The 20,821-nt window shown below is 43.8% G+C and overlaps 1 protein-coding gene across 1 annotated transcript in view; it reads left to right on the top strand.

Moving 5' to 3' along the window:
* ARHGAP15 (Rho GTPase activating protein 15) overlaps positions 1 to 20,821 on the top strand; it is a 1,188,983-nt gene that overhangs the window by 828,813 nt on the left and 339,349 nt on the right. Inside the window, exon 11 of the mRNA XM_073647243.1 lies at positions 6,397 to 6,495. Coding sequence (XP_073503344.1) covers positions 6,397 to 6,495 — 99 coding nt within the window. The remainder of the gene's footprint in view (positions 1 to 6,396; positions 6,496 to 20,821) is intronic.

The raw sequence follows: 20,821 nt of genomic DNA, 5'->3' as shown, positions 1-20,821 counted from the left end.
TGCGAAATATTATTTTCAAAGGTCAGATATTGATTTGCAAGATGGCACAGTAGAGATAATATTCTGGAGAAAAGCTATTTGGTATTGAAATGGGTTTAGTAGATTATTGCTCTGAAACATTTTGCACTGAACGTTTCTAGATTTGAAAAGTAAAGTCACTTGACTCCTATAATTTTAGAATAAAAGGAAGCCATGAGAAATGAGCAATATGAGGTGCAGTCAAAGAAATCATCAATACTCCTCCTGCTGTTGTCACTTGATGAATCTTACTTTGCTTAGCGATTCCGCAGCACTAGATATAATCCGGGAAAACATCACAGTCATTAACCTGCTTGCATTAAATAAAAGCTTCCAATGATTTGACATATTTATAGAAGCTAACACAATTAACATTACAGTCACCTTTCCATAATTTGTCACAATATGCCGCATTCCGAGCAGGGCGAACACGCTCATTTTGAAATTGGTGAGATCTCACCTGATGTACCGATATATTCTAAGGCGAGCAACATGTCGACCGGAGGAGGCGAGCAAAAATAATTTCATGCTAAACTGTAATTCATTATTTAAATGTGATTAGACAATTAGCAGGTGGAGACTCAGAAGCATCATACATCCTTCATACAGGGTGATATGTCATTAAAAATAGCAACAAACAGGAATCGCCGACTTCTCACCTACAGCAGCTTTATTGAAAAACATTCATTTACGGAACACGGAAAAGAAAGAAGAAGAAGGAAAAAAAAAGCCACTGATGTGCCTGAGATTTATATTAGATTTAATTAGCATGTATTTCCACATCTTGACATGCAAGCAAGAGGTGTTTATGAATAATTACTATGTTAAGATAAGAAATTAGTGCAGGGAGACTGTGACACGCAGGTAGAGAGCAGCTCAACAGCTCGGCTCAAAGGGAAAATAGAGATTTACTTGTTATTTTCTCCCGGAGATGTCTTTTTTTTTTATTCCTAGAGGAGGGTAAAGTGACTTTTTTATGAATTTTGTGGTCTGGATAATTGTAAAACAGGAATTTAAAAGTCATATTATCCATAAAGTCCTAAAATATGTCATCTGATGCAAAATTATACAAACCCATTTAAAAACATAATATCATATAATATAATATAAATGCATAATGCAGCCCTGACACATAATATAATATAAAATAAATGCATAATAAAGCCCTGAAATATAATATACTGTATAGTCAAATATTATCTTGAAAAATGTCACACGATGCTTACCATTGCACTAGGCTCAATATATTCTCAGATGAGTAGAGCAAGCTATCCAGCTTAAAGAAAAAAAAAATATATATATATAATTTTGCAATACATTGTGGGGAGATGTTTATGCTATAAGTGCTTCTATGTGACCTCCTAGTGGTTGTGATGTGAGTTGCAGCCTGTCCACAGCTTTGATAACATGTTGCGATAATGTGTTGAATTTGTATCTTGAGGAATTAGAGTCTTTAAAGAGTATCTGTCAGTAGGATTGTCCCTCATAAGCCGTCTATATGGGCAAGTAGGTCATAGGTGGAATAAAATGATACCTTGATATTTGTGATACAATGTTTTATTCCAGAAAAATTCACGTTTTTCTTAATTTGTAAATAAGCTGTTAAGATCTATGAGCCGGACACAGATCTCTCTGAGAATCTGACTCTAGGACGTATATTAAATGAAAAGGGGGGTGTTACCAGTGTGAGACATGAAATGACTGACAGTCTGCTCTCCTGATCTACATCTCTCACACTGGTAACTCCCCCTTTCATTTTATATAAGCTCTGGAGTTAATTCTCAGGGAGATCTATGTCCCACCCATAGATCTTAACAGCTCATTTACATATTAATAAAAACATAGATTTCTCTGGAATAAAACATCAGATTGCAAATATTAAGATCTCATTTTATTCAACTTCCTATGACCTACATGCCCATATACATGGCTTAGGAGGGTTGATCCTACTGACAGATTCCCTTTAAAGGGGTTGCCCACTACTGGCCAACCCCAACTAATCAAGTCGAGGCCCCAATTAAAATAAAAACAATCTATACTCACCTCCTGGAGTGGCGCTGTTCATACGATGTTGGCGCTGCTGTTCTCATGTTATTCCAATGAGCGGCCGCTCGTCAGCTGCAGCTTGTTAATATTCTGTCAGGGTGGACGTCCGCTCTGGTGAAATAATATAGGCTGCAGCCGATGAGTAGCCGCTTGTTGGAACAACAAGTTGCATCACTCTCCAGAAACAGTGACGCTGACTACACTGGAATGGCGCCACTGCAGGAGGTGAGTATCCACTGTTTATACAAATGGAATTAATTAAGCTGGGGTTGACAAATAGTGTACAACCCATTTAAAGAAACTTCCAGAAAATGTGGACACATCTGTAAATCAAAATAATATTATACAGCATATAAAGGTTAATATAGTGAGACAATATAATATATAACCATATTAAAAAAAATCTCATAAACCCCCTATATGCAAGATCGGAGTTAAACATCTAAACTATGGGACCTCCACCAATTACTTAAAGAGGGGTCTTGAGCCCCTGTTCTCCAACAATTGGAGTAAAGAAAAGGTTGATGGAGCAGCAGCAGTTGGTGTTGTATATAGAACAGACAGTTGCTCTGCATCTGGCTGCAGAAAGTCTCTGCGTTTGGCATTGCAGATGCCTTCTTAATCCTTCGGACTTTTGGACCCAGCGGCAACCTTCCTCCTGCTCTGATTGACATACCTTGAACCGGGTGTTTATGTACTCTGTCTGCTTCTGGGATCACATCTTCCCTTGTGAAGGCTTGGAGCGATAGCTGTCTGCTTACTTCCTCTCTGGTGCCTTGGAGGACATTTGGTGTTATCTCTCTGGAGACTGCTCAAGCTAAGTTTCTCCCCCTTGTTTGTCTCCCTTGTTGTCTTTAGTTTATAGTGGGGACTGACTAGTTCTCACCCCCCCCCCTATCCAGGGCCTAGCTCTAGGGATATACAGGGCTTAGGTTTCCTGTTTGGCGATTGGTGTGGAACCAATATAGGGACGGTCGGGTAGGCAGGGTGTTATTAGATCTACCTAGGGGTCTCCACTCCCCCTTTCCCTAGTGTCTGGGCTTCCTTCCCCTCATCCCTTTGTGTTGCACTTAGTCTTTCCCACACTGCGTGACAATCCTTCCTCAGCTGTTTCCGTCAAGCCCGTAGACATTATCTTGAGTGGTAATACACTTGCTTGACCACTGCTCCATTCAAACCCCTCACTATGGTCATGAAGTGAGAAGGAACGGGGCCTCAGGACCTCTATTTTAGTTATATATGGGGGTTCTAGAGTTATGGTTATCCAGTTGTCCATAGGTAGGTGATAACTTTCCGATCTATGGGCTCTGATGGCTGGGACCAGTACTAATTTGCAGAATGGGGCACTTTTATACCTGATACAAAATATGAAATAAAGTAACATAATATAAAACAATAATACAAGGCAGTACATAACAATTCACCCTATAATATTTCGGTTTTACAACTATTATCCTTTTATTTATGTGACACAGACACCGTAAGCAATACTGTGCTGAACATGTTTATTCACTCACATCTGTCCCTGCCCCAGTGGAGCTTGCAATCTAATTTTCCTACCACAGGCACAAAATATAAGCACGCACGAGGGACGGTTTAATCGGAGGCCAATTAACCTACCAGTATGCTTCTAGACTGTAGGAGGGAATCAGAGCACCTGGAGGTAACGGATACAGACATGGAGAGAATACACATATTCCATGTGGACCGTGTCCTGATTGGATTCAAATCCAGAACGTCAGCTCCGAGGCAGCAGCGGTAACCAGTACTGCACCATATTTTTCTATGATAGCAAAGTTACAGATGGCAGGCCTCCAAAAATGTTTTGAGGTCAGAAAACTAAATAGCATTGGTGGTATAATTATATTTTTTAAAAGTTTAAAAACTTTTTGATAAAGAAAAATTGATACAAATTGCACCATTTTTAGCAAAATTAAATTTATTGCATAAATTATTTACAAAAAAAAATAAAAATATAAATTTTTAACAAAGTTCTGATATAAGGATTCCACTGGCATGAGACTAATTCTGCGCTGTACAGTCCACATTACTAATACACTGTTTAGAGGGATGTTCGACTTTCGGCATGTGAAGCTTATTTAGTGTAAAACTAAAAAGTTCAACAACTTTCTAATTTTCTTTTTTTTTCATATTCTTTGTTATTTAATTCTGCAAAAACTCTGCTAACAGTCATCGAATGTCTAAATGATCTTTTGCTTCGAAAAGATGAAAACCTGGTCGTGTGATGATGATCAAACAAATGAAAATTGGTGGATTTTTTTTTGTATTATTCAACACATAAGCTTAACCAAATTTGCCAAATTTTCCCAGGAAATTCAATTAGCGGCAAATCGATTTTCCCCAAATCAGAAGTATTCCAAAATCCCTAATTGCCCTGAAAAACATGTACGACACTACTTTCTTTTTCTCCTATACTAATATTCTTCACTGCTGTGCTGTTACACACTTCTGTAATGTTTATTCAGTGCTTAAAGGGAACTTGTCACTCGAAAAAAACGCTATTAACCGGCAGATCTGCAGATTAATAGCATTCAGAACCTGCCCAGTGCCCACACTTAAACCCCCGCTGCCGGGAGGAAATTAACTTTATTCTTCCGTTAGCATTAGGGCTTCAGTCATGGGGGCAGCGCCGATGCGGATTAAGTCCTTGGCTTTGATGATGAGCCGGCTGTCAGTCATTGCCTGGGCGCAGTAACAGCCGCTGCTCTCTATACACAGAGCGATGACTGAATACTGAGTGCTGCCCCTATGACTAGAAAAAACTTACAGCAGTTTGGTTAAAGTGACACTCACCATGAAAACATTACAAAAAAAATCCACCCAAATTTTTTTAATGTAAAAATGTAGCATCAAATGGTTCAAAACATAATTCTGGACTTAAACTAGTTATTTACTCACAGTAGCACTCTTGTCTTTTCACTTTTGTTCCTGCTTACTGGTAGTGTTTTTGCACAATTAGGTACTGGGGAACTAATAGCATAAAAATCTAAGGCCAGATTCATGCACATATACTGTATATAGTGCTGTTGAGTTCAGTTCAGGAGACCCAGTACCTGTCTGGGCATTACAATTTGAATCAATGGTGTGACATATGTACCAGCGCCTGCCCTCCCTGCCTCTGCTTCTATCGCCAGATGGCACCGTGCTCTCATTGTGGGCGGCAAGGGGAGACAGTTCTAGTTTTCTGTCCTCTGGGACTTGTAGATCCATACAGATTGGGAGATATAAAGTTATCTGCTGAATGGTTTGGGTGCGGTTGCAAGCTATTTAAGCTTCTGAAATCCTACTGTCCACAGACAGTGAGTGGTTTGGGTGACGCTGCAAGCTATTTAAGCTCCTGAAATCCTACTGTCCACTGCCAGTTATAATTTGACTTGGTCCTGTGTATCTTTTGTCTTGCTCTTCTCCCTGTAGATATTTCTGATTATTGACCTCAGCTTACTTTTCGAAAATTCTCCTTCTTTACGATTTTATCCCTACACCGACTTCCTGGTTCTCACCCGGTTACCCAACTACTCTCTTGCCTCTGGTTTGCTCATACGTATAGCAGCTCTTCCATGGAATTAATCCATAAGACCCTGTTTTAAGATCAGATCTGCTAGAGTGGTTTGCGCCAAGTCTGTGAGAGGTAGTCTTTTAGAGCATGCGGCTTCTGACAGATGTAACACATGTATATGTGAAACCGGATTAATGTTGCGTTCACAAGAGATGTAAAGGCAGATGATTTTATATCTGGGAATCCTTTACAAAAACTCATTAACATGCAGTGGAAATATTCCGTAGCGTAAGTTGACTGGCATGGTGGATTTTTAATGCAGATTTCACCCTTTGCAAAGCTGAATTTTAGCAGCAAAATTTGCAAAAAAAAAAACTTATTGATCATATATATTTGGAAGAAATTAGATTTTAGATTTTTTTTATTTGGTAAAATTTTAGGCAGCAAAACCCAATGGAAACTTCAAGAAATTTTGGGTCATTTTGAAGTGATGTCGTGACTATGCTGGCAATGCGTAAATTAGGATTTATTAAGAAAAACAAAGTCGTGTTTTTGTACTCAAACTGTAAAGGTAAATTCCCACATAGTGACTATAGAGAGGTCAAAAAATTAGCAGTCAGGCAGTTTTACAGCCAATTGATTAATGGTTGCATGATTTTACAGGGGAATTTTCCCTAAAAACCAAATGGCCATTTACAATCAATTTGAAAATCCACACTTTGGGGAATACATGAGACTTTATCCAGAATGATATTGACTTATCATACTCATAGAAAACGTATCTTTATCCTAAATCTTTTCTCCTTTCCAATCAGATCAAGTATTCGGTTGTCACCTCGAGACTCTCTGCAAGAAAGAAAACTGTACAGTCCCTCACTTTGTACGGATGTGTATAGAAGCTGTGGAAAAAAGAGGTATGTGGCACCAAGTGAGAGCACATAAGTAACATCAGTGGAAATCATCAAATTTCATGTTTGCTACACAAGGAGGAATTCATAAACTGAAGCACTTAGAGGCATTGTCCCCTCCCTTTCTGACGTAACACTTCAATATGTTTTAAAGGCACAATGCTTCTTTTAAGAAGGTGATTTGAAGGCATCATTACATCTATACTAATGAATAATTAATTTTTTTTTAATGTAACCATACGATATACACACAACTATGGTACAAGCACTTTTTTTTTCCATATTTCATACCTTTCGTGACCATAAAGCAGAAATTCTGGCATTTTTATTTATTTATTGTATGCTCTGTTTACACTACTGGATAAATAAAATATTAATAATATAGATATTTTATCTATTAGATATTTTAATATATTGGCTATATTTAGATGCTAATTAGTGTTGAGCCACCCCCGTAGTGTTCGAGTTCGGTTCGGTTCGTCGAACACCCGTGTGTTCGCCGAACTGTTCGTCGAACTGTTCGTCGAACACCTTCGAACACCGTTAAAACCAATGGCAGGCAAACAAAAACACATAGAAACACATAGAAAACACCTTCAAAGGTGTCCAAAAGCTGACAAACTGCTCAGAAGACATAACTAACACATGGAAAAGTGACAAGTATATATAGTCATGCGAAAATAAAAGAGGTGGAGGAGTAAAAGGAGGGGGAGACACAGATATAGGCATGTCATGCCCTACTAAAATCCAAAAAGTGAGAAGCCGACACGGCCAGTCCGTTCCTGCCCGTGCCACCTCCGTGTCGCCGGGTTTGTGCCAGAGCCGCGGTGGACCCTGACCGCCAGCCCCCCTCTCCTAATACTGGTGCCTGTCCGCTGGTGGGTCGAGCCCCCCGCGGTGGGGGGGGGGGGTAACATCTGCAGAAGAAAGACCATCTTCCAGCCAAACTAACATGTCGACTTCTTTTCGTGGACAATGTGATACGATCCCTTTGTTACGGACACGCCCATCGCTACAAATTCCAGATGAGGCACAAAAACAGCAGGTGCTTCAGCGGATATCAAGTGCTCCTTCAAGTGGGCTCTCCTCCACCTCAACTTCAACATCACAAATACTCCAGTCCTCAGAGGTGTCACCCCAATCGCACTTGCTTCCTCACAGCTCCCAAGTCTCCAGCTGCCCGTCTGAGTATGGGGTAACACAGATGGTTGAGTCTGCACAGCTGTTTACTCATACTATAGCCTGGGAAACGGAGGTCTGCTCCAGAGCTTCTGTTAATCCAGACGAGGAAATGATCTGCACTGATGCCCAGAATCTTTATAAGTCGGATCCAGGACCAGATGAAGAAGGTTCTGAGCATAATGTAGACCCTCGTTCCCAAACTGTACCTCCTGTTGGTGGAGACAATGATGAAGACGATGATGAGACTCAAATACCTGATTGGAGCGACAACTTGACTTTTCGGTCAGGGCAGGAAGAGGTTGGCTTTGAGGACGACGGGTGTGATAACACACAGGGTGATGATGACAAGGTTGGAGATCCCACTTACTGTCAACCCACAGTCAGCCAGTCGATGAGGTCACCCGGGCCTTTGCCTGGCCTTTGGGATGTCGCGGTGGTCGGCTCCCTGGCCCGTACCCTGGGGTCACTCTTTAAAAGGGTGGATAATTGTTAATTTTATAAGAGTTTGTGACACCACCTGTGGTATCTGGTGAGAAGCACCAGCGCTGCAGCAGTCCATTGAGGCCCGTGATAAGGAAGCTCGATGGTATAGCTCCCCACAGGTGGAGCTAGGTCTCAGGGCAGCGTATGCAGGGGGAATGCAGGACAGGCGAGACCCAGCTGAGTCAGAGCAAGAACGGAAACGGACACGGTAGTCACTTCAGTACCTTTTACTGGAGGAAATTCAGGCACATCCTGGAGCACTGTAGGGTGAAGGGTGCATATCAGGATCCTCCCCAATGAGCGGGTGTAGGGCCTCCTGTTTCTTGCCTCTGCGCAGTAAGTTTCTGACCTGCCTGGAGCTAGGCCTAACTTTGTCTCTGTCCTGCGCTGGCTGACCTTGTGGTAGGGCCTTCTCTTGAAGTTCACGCTCCCAGTATGCGGGGCCTAAGCGTCTCCTGGCTCTGTTACGTATCAGCACCTTAGCGATCCTGGGACTTGTAGTTCTCCAGGGATTCCGGTTATGCCTTACTGGGTCATAGAGATCCCGGTAAGCTCGGATCCGGTGTCCGGTAAATGCTTCGGGGTGAGCTGGTTAAGCTCCTCTGCCCCTTATGTACTAACTCGCCACTCGCCTTCGGCCTACTCGGGCCCTCAATAGGCTATACACACTCACGGCAGCTTGCCGCGCTTCACCGATCTTATGACGCCGGCACACCTTAAGCTCTATCTGGGCTCCCTGAATCTAGCTAGCAGGAGCCTCGTGCTCCACTGCTGAACTATTAACTGAGTTCTCTAGACTAGACTGAGCTCCACTGCAGACTGACCTCTCTTAGGCTTCTCTACTGCAGGAACTCTTCAGAGGAACTGAACTGCCTAGCTCCACCTTCCCTATTTATATCCCTAACGGGCTCCCTCTGCTGGTCTGAGGTGGAAGGTGGAGATGTGTGAATCTTTATGGGGGCCTCTTGTGGAGGATTCCATCAATACACTCTTCTAGGATCTGTGATACCAAGAGCAGCGGGGCGTCACAGATACTATTGACGACGAGGTTAGGTTGCGCCTTCCTGGACAGAGACGGAGTACTGGAAGCACGTCAACAACTGCATCCTCAACCACAACTCCGCCTCTGACCACAAGTCGTAGTGGCTCTTCAGGTCGCATGGGCTCTAAGCCTTGCATAGCCTGGGCATTTATTCAGATCGATAAGGATGACCCAACTCGTGTTATCTGTAATATTTGTCACCAAAAGCTAAGTAGAGGCCAAAAAATCCATAGTTTGAGTACTTCATGCATGTACCGTCACATGGATATGAAGCATAAGTTGCAGTGGGAAGCTCACTGTGCTACAATGCGGCCTAGCAGGCTGGGCCAACCACCGTCTGCCCCATCTTGTGCATCCGCGGCCTCTTCATCCTCTGTGACTGGGGGGACAGCAGTCACACATGTTTTTGGACGCAGACCTGCCACCTCTTTACCTGCAACAGCCAGTGTGATTGGCAGGTCGTCAGTTCATTGGGAAGTGGAAACACCTGCTGGTGTTGAGAGCTCTCTGACATCGAGAGCACCACCTTTGGATCAAGGCAACCTAACATGTCCGCCTGCATCTTCCTCACAGACCGGCAGTTTGCCAGGGACACCCTACTCAACCCCGTCAAAGCACAACAGCCAGCCCTCGGTCCCTCAGATGTGGACAAGTAAAAGACCATTTCCTCCTAGCCATGAGAAAGCTAAGAGGTTGAATTTCACCATCTGCAAGCTGTTGGCTACAGAAATGCTGCCTTTCCGCCTGGAGGACACAGTGGATTTTTGAGACCTTATGTCCGTCGCAGTGCCCCAGTACCAGATGCCCAGTCGGCACTACTTCTCAAAGAAAGGTGTGCCTGCGCTCCACCAGCATGTCGCACACAACATAACCGCTTCTTTGAGAAACTCTGTGTGTGACAGGGTGCATTTCACCACAGACACTTGGACGAGTAGGCATGGACAGGGGCGTTACATGTCGCTGACAGGGCACTGGGTAACTATGGTGACAGCAGAACAAGGGGCTGCTGTCCAAGTCTTGCCGTCCCCGCGAGTTGTACGTCAATCCTCTTTATCTAGAAGTTCCTCCACTGCTTCTGCCTCCTCAACCTCCTCTCGGTCCTCCACCTGCACCCAAAGCCTGTCTGGTAATGCCACCTGCTTTCTAACTGCGCACCTCCTTACTATGCTGGCAGCAGGGCTCAACGGCATCAGTGTTTACTTTGAAATGTCTGGGAAATGTGAGTCACACAGCTGAGGACTTGTGGTCAGCTCTGGAGACCCAGTTTCATGAATGGTTGTCTCCACTGGACCTGCAACCAGGGAAGGCCATGTGCGACAATGCTGCAAACCTGGGTGCGGCCCTTCGCCGGGGCAATGTTACACACGTGCCTTGTATGGCTCACGTGTTGAACCTGGTTGTCCATAAATTTTTAGCCCACTATCCCGGACTAGATGGCCTTCTGCAGAGGGCACGGTCGCTGTGTGCTCACTTCCGCCGTTCGCATCCCGCAGCTCAACGACTTACATCTCTACAGAAGTCGTTGGGCCTGCCAGTTCACCGGCTGAAATGCGATGTGCCGACACGGTGGAATTCAACTCTGCACATGTTGCAGCGCCTGTGGCAGCACCGACAAGCCCTGGTGCAATAGTTTCTGACGTATAGCCTGGGCCAACGAGATCCAGAGGTGGGGCAAATCACACAGCAGGAGTGGTCTCAGATCAGGGACCTATGAAGTTGACGCGCCCCCTGGGCCGTGGGGTACCCGGAGCCGGGCCGGTAGACGCTGGGGGTTGTAGTCACTGTGGCGGTGACCCGGTCCGTGACCCAGGGCGGTCAATCCAACGGTAATTTGTATATATGGATTTTATAATGTCCGACTACGCCACCTGTGGAGTGCGGCCAAAGGGGCCGCCGCTGCGGAACAGTCCTCTGAAGCTGGTGGTTTTGCTGCAATGGTATTATTACTCACCACAGGAAGAGTGTAGCTTCAGGGCAGTGTGGGTGGATGATGGTGGTTGTAGTGCAGGGAGTCAGTAATGAACACAGAGTCCGTGTGATGCAGTCCCAAGATCTTTACTCACAGTTGTTGCAGTCCAGATTACAGGTACCAGAGCTATCTCACCCGTCGTGCTGTGCGTACTCAGTAAGGGGCTCAGTCCACCCCCAGATAGCTCCAGAGTATTTAGCAGGACCCCCTTCTGTGTGTCCTTTCTCTGGCCTTCTCCCTGCACCTCACACCCAGTGACACTTCTATCCGGTATCCTCGGGCCTTGGTGGGCGACTTGTGTTCTGTCCCCTGGGTCCTATGTGGCTACCTTCTTAGTGAGACTGGTGTGGACTTTTGCCTGCAGTACATGAAATGCTGCAGCCTCCAGTTTCTAGTTGAGCCTTGCTGTTTCTCCTCTAGTTGAGGGACCGGTTCCCCTTATCTGGCCTGACCCCTCTACCTCCTGGTAGCAGCGGGAGTACAGGTGGCCTTCTGCACGGCCCGTAGCCCTAGGGTCCCTTCGGTTCCTGGAGCCTTCCTGCTCCCACTCCTCTCTTCTCTCCTTCAGTCCTGGGCCTCCCAGGCTAGGCCCGCCTCTGGAGCAGAGCTCATGCCGAGCCTCTGCTCCTGTCACTTTTCCTCCTCTGACTGGCTTGCTCTTTCTAAGATGGCTTCCTATTTATACTCTCCCTGTCATGTGCTCCCCTAAGCTGCTCCCCTAAGCACCCACTACATAGGATCCTCCCACCAGCTAGGGACCTGGGACTGTGCTCTCCCTTAGGTGCAATCTCGCCCTAACCCCACTGCGGGTATGTGTTGGATGCAGGTGTTAGGGTCCCGAGCCATACGCCTTCCTTACCTGAGGGTGAGATACCACACCTCTGGGTGAGATGCAGTAACTCTGTGGTGACTGCACCCTCAGGGGCGCCACACACCTTTCTGCACAGTTTTGAAATGGCGACGAAGATGTTTAGTGCTGACGACGATGCCATTATCAGCATAACTATTCCGGTGATTTACATGCTGGAGCACACATTAAACAGAATTCAGAGTCAGGTGGTCGGACAAGAGGAGGTGGAGGAAGTAGAGGAGGAGTCGTATGCGGAAGGGATAACATCTCCAAGGTCCAGACGGTTGGCAGCACCAAGGAGGCAGGCATGGGAGGGTGGGGGAGAGGGATTAAACAGGGCGCATGGTAGCAGCCAAACTGTTGAGGAAGGTGCAGGAGCCGAGGAAGAAGTGGAGGATGAACTGGCGATGGGCATGGAAGACTCATCAGATGAGGGAGACCTTGATCACATTTCTGTTGTGCGAGGTTGGGGGGAGAGGGCAGAGGAAAGAAGCATGATTCTTACCTCGCTACCAACACAACAAGGACTTGGTCCTCCTGGATGCGCAAGACACATGAGTGCCTTCTTGCTGCACTACCTGCAACATGACCCTCAGATTGCAGAATTCGAAGTAATCTCGACTACTGGGTTGCCACACTCTTAGATCCCCGGTACAAAAGTAAATTTGCCGAAATAATTCCTGCCATAAAAAGGGATTGACGCATGCAGGAGTATCTGCAGACGCTGTTGCAGAATCTTACATGTGCTTTTCCACAAAACACCAGTGGTGCACGAAGTGAATCTCACAGTTCTAACTTGCCAACCGCGGGACTGTCGAGTCTTCATCACTCAAACCGTAACAGTAACACAGTATCAGCTGGTAACAGCAATTTTGTGAAATCGTTTCACCACTTTTTTAGACCATCCTTTGCAAGGCCAAAGGAGACAAGAAGTCTGACACATAGTCAATGCCTAGAGAGGATGGTGCAGGAGTATCTCCAAGTGAACATCGAAGCCATGACTGTGTCACTGGACCCTTGCTCATTTTGGTATTCCAATCTGGAAAAATGGCCGGAGCTCGCCACTCACGCCTTGGAGATCTTGTCATGCCCTGCAGCCAGTGTTCTCTCTGAACGTGTGTTCAGCGCTGCTGATGGTGTGCTGACAGATAAGCGCACGCGGCTGTCCACTGAGAATGTAGACAGACTCACGTTCATAAAGATGAACAAATCATGGATTCGCAAGGACTTTTCTAATCCTGTGTTGTCCTTGGGAGGCTAAAAGCTTGAGGATTTGGTAATATCACCTCACCAACCGTTTTAAGCAACTGTGGGGCAATTGATGCCACTTAACCCTAGAACGCATGACCATAAAAATCTACACTTTCATATACCTGGGGCCTTTTAGGTCCGTGTGCAAATAACATTGAATAACTCAAACTCAAATGACAAACAACTATATACATGAAGAATACCTAGAGTTTCAAAATTCTAACTAAAGTAATCTTGCAGAAAATAGAAAACAATTAACAGGGCGGGACTGCGAGGCCCCAGGTATGCGTTCTAGGGTTAAGTGGTGTCTGTGCCACAATTTTGGGAAAAAATGGAAACTCTTTTTGGAGTCCCCTTGCTGTGTCTTACGTGACGTTGGCATCGTCAATTCCAGGTGGGTTGGGTCGCTCCCCCCCCCCCCTTTTAACTGTAAGAAACTACATACACTATGGCTTGGGGTAACACAGATGATTGAGTCTGAAGAGCTGTTTACTCAGAGGTCTGCTCCAAATCTTCAGTGTCTGCTAGTCAGCATAGAATTTTTAACTGCATCTAGCCTAGGCAATACTTTGGGCGTAGTAGCCCAGCTGCGAAGCAAGCTGCACCGCCTGTGTATCTAATAAGAATTTTTAAATGCATCTAGCCTAGGCAGACTGTGGGGACCCCCAACCAAACCCAGACGCTCAGCCCCCCTACCGCCCCCCTTTCCTTGACAATACAATAATGTAACTCTTACAACTGGATGGGTGAGGATCGGTCACAGCTTTATTAACTCTTTATACTCATTCCATTAGAAAGACATTTTATTTCTAAAATAATTCAGCTTGTTGCAGCATGCCCTGGGTCTCCACTCCGGCAACTTGGCCAACAAGTGTAACTCTCCAACATGTCCTTTCTATTTCCAGGCCACGGAGGATCCTGCGTACTCGTATGCAGGACTCTGACCCCCACCCATCACTCTTAACGCTTGTTCCACTCCGTCCTGGAGTCCTGACAGGAATATGTCCAGTCCAATATCCATTAAGTGAACACCGTCGGGCCGTATGAGGCCTGCTTTATCTCCTTCCAGTTGTCGGTGTCGTACCACTACACCGCCTCTGTCTCTTCTAAATTTTGCCATCCGAATATTTATTACCCGCCTTGTCCGTTCGATGGCCGTGATGTCTCGCGCACCTTGCCATACCGCTATCGGCACAATCTCTGACCATACTATAGCTAGTTTTGTGAAAAATTCTCTGAAGCGCTCAGTGTCTAGTTTCATTATTGCCATTAGTTATGCGCTCTTGTGATGACCTAGGTTGTTTCCCCCGGCCTGTATAACTAAGATGACCAGACATCTTGCCTCTCTCCCTACCTTGATTACCTCCATTAGTACCTGTGGCCATAGCAGGCCTCTAATACCTCTCCAGTTGAAATATGTGTTATGAAACTCTAATTTCCTCCCGCCTGGGCGGACTTTCGCCCTTTAATCTGCCCAATATATATACGAGTGGCCTATCACCCACACTGTTGGCTTAGCGTCACCTGTAAAAGAAACAAACCACGTTAGGATAACAAGTCCGGTCATATGTATCTTGCCAAACACGTGGATCACCATCTCTCTATCCTCTGAACTTCCGTTTCTGACAGTCCTGCTCTTGCTGCTTCTGTGGCCGCGCCTATGCGGAATGAGTGTGTCCCGTAATCTTTGGGGTGGTTCCCTGCCGATGTTATGCATTTATTAAATATAGCTTGGAACTGGTATCTTGATAATGGCGTCCCATCAATGTGTGATAGGAACAAATTACTTTGTGATCTGATGGTTAGATATGGTTTTACTATTGTTACCCGACTCAGTGTACCGTTTGTGGGTTGTAGAAGTACCCAAGTGCCCCTGCCCGCTGGAACCATTTTCGATTTGTGTATGCGTAGACGTATTGCATTATTGCCTATGACTACGTCCTGGTGTAATAAGCCTCCACTGGTGCTAATTTTGGATTGAGGGACTAATTCGCTTATGCATAGCGCCCCGAAGAAGGCGATCACAAATGCAGTAGACAGTAGTGTTGCTTCAAATTGTGAGTGTCATGTTAATGGTGTTAGGGATATGATGTGAGAAATCAGTTTTAGTGACACGGGACGGGACGTCTACACTCCTGACTTGGCTGACCCCTTTTCCACCCTTTTATGGATTGTCTGATGATGAATCTTTGTCACATCTCCCCAATTCAGTAGTTGGAAGTGAAATGCTACTCCGGTCAGACACCGCTGCGCTGACGCCCCTGATATGCCCCTCATCATTAGCTGGTGGAGAAATTCTGTGGTGACTTGTGATCTGGCTTGTTCACATTGGTCAACCCGTCTGCCTGCTAATAGTCGTGTCCACTCTTCCCATGCCTTACCGTATGCTTGCCACGTCGACGGGGCAACTGACGCTCTGATTAATGGCATCAACTATTCGCCACTAGATCCCATAGGGAAGGTGGGCAACTGTTGTCCCGATGGGTGGGCATTGTGGAAGAGCTCTGTGAAAATCTGCCAATTGAATTGTTATAAAGCGTTAGCAGCAGCTTTAGACCCCTCAGCATAGTGGCTAGCGCGGACCCATACATTGTGTTTTAGGCACAGGAATGATAGCCTGGGTAGTAGGCCTAGCACTGGGAGAGACGATGATGCCATCTTATTAATGCAGTGCGCTAAGCTGGTGTTTTTTGTTATGAAGCGTATATTTTTGTAAGCCAGGAGCGCACCCCATATTTCTATTGCTACCACTATTGGGAAGAAAAATTATTTTCAGGGCTAGCTGCAGCGAAAAATTATTATTAATTGAAAAGCTGGTGGAGCTTGGTATAGATGGCCTAATACAATGAGACCCACACACTGCTAGAAGGCCAAATATTTTTTCAGAGTTAGATGCAGAAAAAAATTATATTCAGTTTGCAACCTGATGGAGGTCAGTATAGATGGACTAATAGAACAAGTCCCACACACTGCTAGAAGGCCAAATATTTTTTCAGAGGTAGATGCAGACAAAAAATTATTTTGAATTTGCAACCTGATGGAGGTCAGTATAGATGACTAATAGAACAAGTCCCACACACTGCTAGAAGGCCAAATATTTTTTCAGTGCTAGATGCAGAAAAAAATTATATTCAGTTTGCAACCTTATGGAGGTCAGTATAGATGGACTAATAGAACAAGTCCCACACACAGCTAGAAGCCCAAATATTTTTTCAGAGGTAGATGCAGAAAAAAATTATATTCAGTTTGCAACCTGATGGAGGTCTGTATAGATGGATTAATAGAACAAGTCCCACAAACAGCTACAAGCCCAATATTTTTTCAGAGGTAGATGCAGAAAAAAATATATTCAGTTTGCAACCTGATGGAGGTCTGTATAGATGGATTAATAGAACAAGTCCCACACACAGCTAGAAGCCCAATATTTTTTCAGAGGTAGATGCAGAAAAAAATATAATCAGTTTGCAACCTGATGGAGGTCTGTATAGATGGATTAATAGAACAAGTCCCACACACAGCTAGAAGCCCAATATTTTTTCAGAGGTAGATGCAGAAAAAAATATATTCAGTTTGCAACCTGATGGAGGTCAGTATAGATGGACTAATAGAACAAGTCCCACACACTGCTAGAAGGCCAAACATTTTTTCAGAGCTAGATGCAGAAAAATATTATATTCAATTTGCAACCTGATGGAGGTCAGTATAGATGGACTAACAGAACAAGTCCCACACACAGCTAGAAGGCCAAATATTTTTTCAGAGGTAGATGCAGAAAAAAATTATATTCAGTTTGCAACCTTATGGAGGTCAGTATAGATGGACTAATAGAACAAGTCCCACACACAGCTAGAAGCCCAAATATTTTTTCAGAGGTAGATGCAGAAAAAAATTATATTCAGTTTGCAACCTGATGGAGGTCAGTATAGATGGACTAATAGAACAAGTCCCACACACTGCTAGAAGGCCAAACATTTTTTCAGAGCTAGATGCAGAAAAATATTATATTCAATTTGCAACCTGATGGAGGTCAGTATAGATGGACTAATAGAACAAGTCCCACACACAGCTAGAAGCCCAAATATTTTTTCAGAGGTAGATGCAGAAAAAAATTATATTCAGTTTGCAACCTGATGGAGGTCTGTATAGATGGATTAATAGAACAAGTCCCACACACAGCTAGAAGCCCAATATTTTTTCAGAGGTAGATGCAGAAAAAAATATATTCAGTTTGCAACCTGATGGAGGTCTATATAGATGGATTAATAGAACAAGTCCCACACACAGCTAGAAGCCCAATATTTTTTCAGAGGTAGATGCAGAAAAAAATATATTCAGTTTGCAACCTGATGGAGGTCTGTATAGATGGATTAATAGAACAAGTCCCACACACAGCTAGAAGCCCAATATTTTTTCAGAGGTAGATGCAGAAAAAAATATATTCAGTTTGCAACCTGATGGAGGTCAGTATAGATGGACTAATAGAACAAGTCCCACACACTGCTAGAAGGCCAAATATTTTTTCAGAGGTAGATGCAGAAAAAAATTATATTCAGTTTGCAACCTTATGGAGGTCAGTATAGATGGACTAATAGAACAAGTCCCACACACAGCTAGAAGCCCAAATATTTTTTCAGAGGTAGATGCAGAAAAAAATTATATTCAGTTTGCAACCTGATGGAGGTCAGTATAGATGGACTAATAGAACAAGTCCCACACACTGCTAGAAGGCCAAACATTTTTTCAGAGCTAGATGCAGAAAAATATTATATTCAATTTGCAACCTGATGGAGGTCAGTATAGATGGACTAATAGAACAAGTCCCACACACAGCTAGAAGGCCAAATATTTTTTCAGAGGTAGATGCAGAAAAAAATTATATTCAGTTTGCAACCTTATGGAGGTCAGTATAGATGGACTAATAGAACAAGTCCCACACACAGCTAGAAGCCCAAATATTTTTTCAGAGGTAGATGCAGAAAAAAATTATATTCAGTTTGCAACCTGATGGAGGTCTGTATAGATGGATTAATAGAACAAGTCCCACACACAGCTAGAAGCCCAATATTTTTTCAGAGGTAGATGCAGAAAAAAATTATATTCAGTTTGCAACCTGATGGAGGTCAGTATAGATGGACTAATAGAACAAGTCCCACACACTGCTAGAAGGCCAAACATTTTTTCAGAGCTAGATGCAGAAAAATATTATATTCAATTTGCAACCTGATGGAGGTCAGTATAGATGGACTAATAGAACAAGTCCCACACACAGCTAGAAGGCCAAATATTTTTTCAGAGGTAGATGCAGAAAAAAATTATATTCAGTTTGCAACCTTATGGAGGTCAGTATAGATGGACTAATAGAACAAGTCCCACACACAGCTAGAAGCCCAAATATTTTTTCAGAGGTAGATGCAGAAAAAAATTATATTCAGTTTGCAACCTGATGGAGGTCTGTATAGATGGATTAATAGAACAAGTCCCACACACAGCTAGAAGCCCAATATTTTTTCAGAGGTAGATGTAGAAAAAAATATATTCAGTTTGCAACCTGATGGAGGTCAGTATAGATGGACTAATACAACAAGTCCCACACACAGCTAGAAGCCCAATATTTTTTCAGAGGTAGATGCAGAAAAAAATATATTCAGTTTGCAACCTGATGGAGGTCTGTATAGATGGATTAATAGAACAAGTCCCACACACAGCTAGAAGCCCAATATTTTTTCAGAGGTAGATTCAGAAAAAAATATATTCAGTTTGCAACCTGATGGAGGTCTGTATAGATGGATTAATAGAACAAGTCCCACACACAGCTAGAAGCCCAATATTTTTTCAGAGGTAGATGCAGAAAAAAATATATTCAGTTTGCAACCTGATGGAGGTCTGTATAGATTAATTGAACAAGTCCCACACACAGCTAGAAGCCCAATATTTTTTCAGAGCTAGATGCAGAAAAAAATTATATTCAATTTGCAACCTGATGGAGGTCAGTATAGATGGACTAATAGAATGATGCTATGCCCAAAAGATTTTACTTCACTAGGTGCAGTAAAAAAATTGGTATTCTATACACAGGTGGTATATCTTGCAACACAGATAGGCTACTCCACTGACTAACACACTCTGCAATAGGCCAAAAAGGATTAGCTTTGCTAGATTCAGCCAAATGCTGTGAAAAAAACTTGCACAGCACTGGCACAGACCTGCCTGGCAAAAACTAATAGGAACTGATGTAACCTAGTCCTGAAAAGGACTCCAATTACAATTAGTCTTTACTCCCACAATCTATCTATTTAAGAGCACAGACCTGCCTGATAAAAGTCGTAGGAAATGCTGTAACCTAGTCCTTAAAAGGACTGCAATCACAACTATTCCCTACTCCCAAGCTATCTGTAGATTTGTGCGAAAATTGGCTTGAAATTAACAAGGTATAGCGCACACAGCAACAGCGGTGCCGTCTAACACGCAGCTGCAGCGGTGAGAAAATGGTGGCGACGGGGAAAATGGCTTGGTCTTATAGGGCAAGGACATGTGACATACACTGCCAATGACACATGCCCTTGCTTGTGTGAAAAAAAGCACTTCGCTCCGTGTGTGCGCTACTGATAGGCTGACAGATTGCACCTCCCCACTGCAAATGCGGGAAAGAGAAAAAAAAATGGAGATCTTCATTGTTCCTGCAGAGATCCATCCCCTGCCCCTCCCCCCACCCCGCTGTACACTCAAACTGCGTATTAACATTAATTTTCATCATTACTGAGAAAAAATCCAGTTATGATTTTGGTGCACGAACAGTTATCGAACATAACCTCGAACAGCCAAATTTTTTTCAAATCATTCGTGTTCGCCGAACGGCTCGAACACCGCCCAAAACAGCTCGAATTTGAGATTGGCGAACAGTTCGAGTAGAACAATGCTCATCTCTAATGCTAATATCAAATATGTTTATTCTAGTTAGCATTTCTATTATTTTATGTGACAAATGGAGAAAAGGGTTTTATGTTATCAGTTGTTTTTTGTTTATTTTTTTTACTTTATTCTACATTTTTTATAGTTTCAATACAGAATTAGAAACTGTCTATTTAATCGCTACTATTAGAGTTGGTGCTAGTTTATTCACACGTTCCATCGGCCAAGATAATGGTTTGTTCCAGTTGGACGGGAGAGGGAGTACCGTTTCTTATCTGGCAGCATCCGCGGCTCGTCTTTTGATTAGCCGGACTGCCATGACATCATATGTGTGTCAGGATGCAACAATGATGTCGAGCCAGGCCGGCTAATCAAAAGAAGAGCCATGAACAGGTACTCCCTCTCCAGTCCAGTGGACACAAACCAGTGTTGTTGCTGATGGAATGGGACGTGTTTAACTGTTGACTTCTTGGGTATCTTCGCTGAAGGAGCTGTATGAGGGCTTAATTGTTTTGTGGATTGAGTTTGTTTTTATTAGTACCATTTTCATGTGCATGCAACTTTTTGAAAAGGAATGAACATTATCAAATTGTGCGAAATAATGCAAATTACAGTTACTTACCAAGATAATTGGTGGATAGAAATC

Source organism: Phyllobates terribilis, unplaced genomic scaffold (assembly GCF_046119375.1).
Source record: "Phyllobates terribilis strain yellow unplaced genomic scaffold, ASM4611937v1 Scaffold_9__5_contigs__length_417890890, whole genome shotgun sequence".
In the NCBI taxonomy this organism is placed as follows: domain Eukaryota; kingdom Metazoa; phylum Chordata; class Amphibia; order Anura; family Dendrobatidae; genus Phyllobates; species Phyllobates terribilis.
The sequence above is the reverse complement of the archived record's forward strand: the minus strand, read 5'-3'. Positions and strand labels throughout refer to the sequence as shown.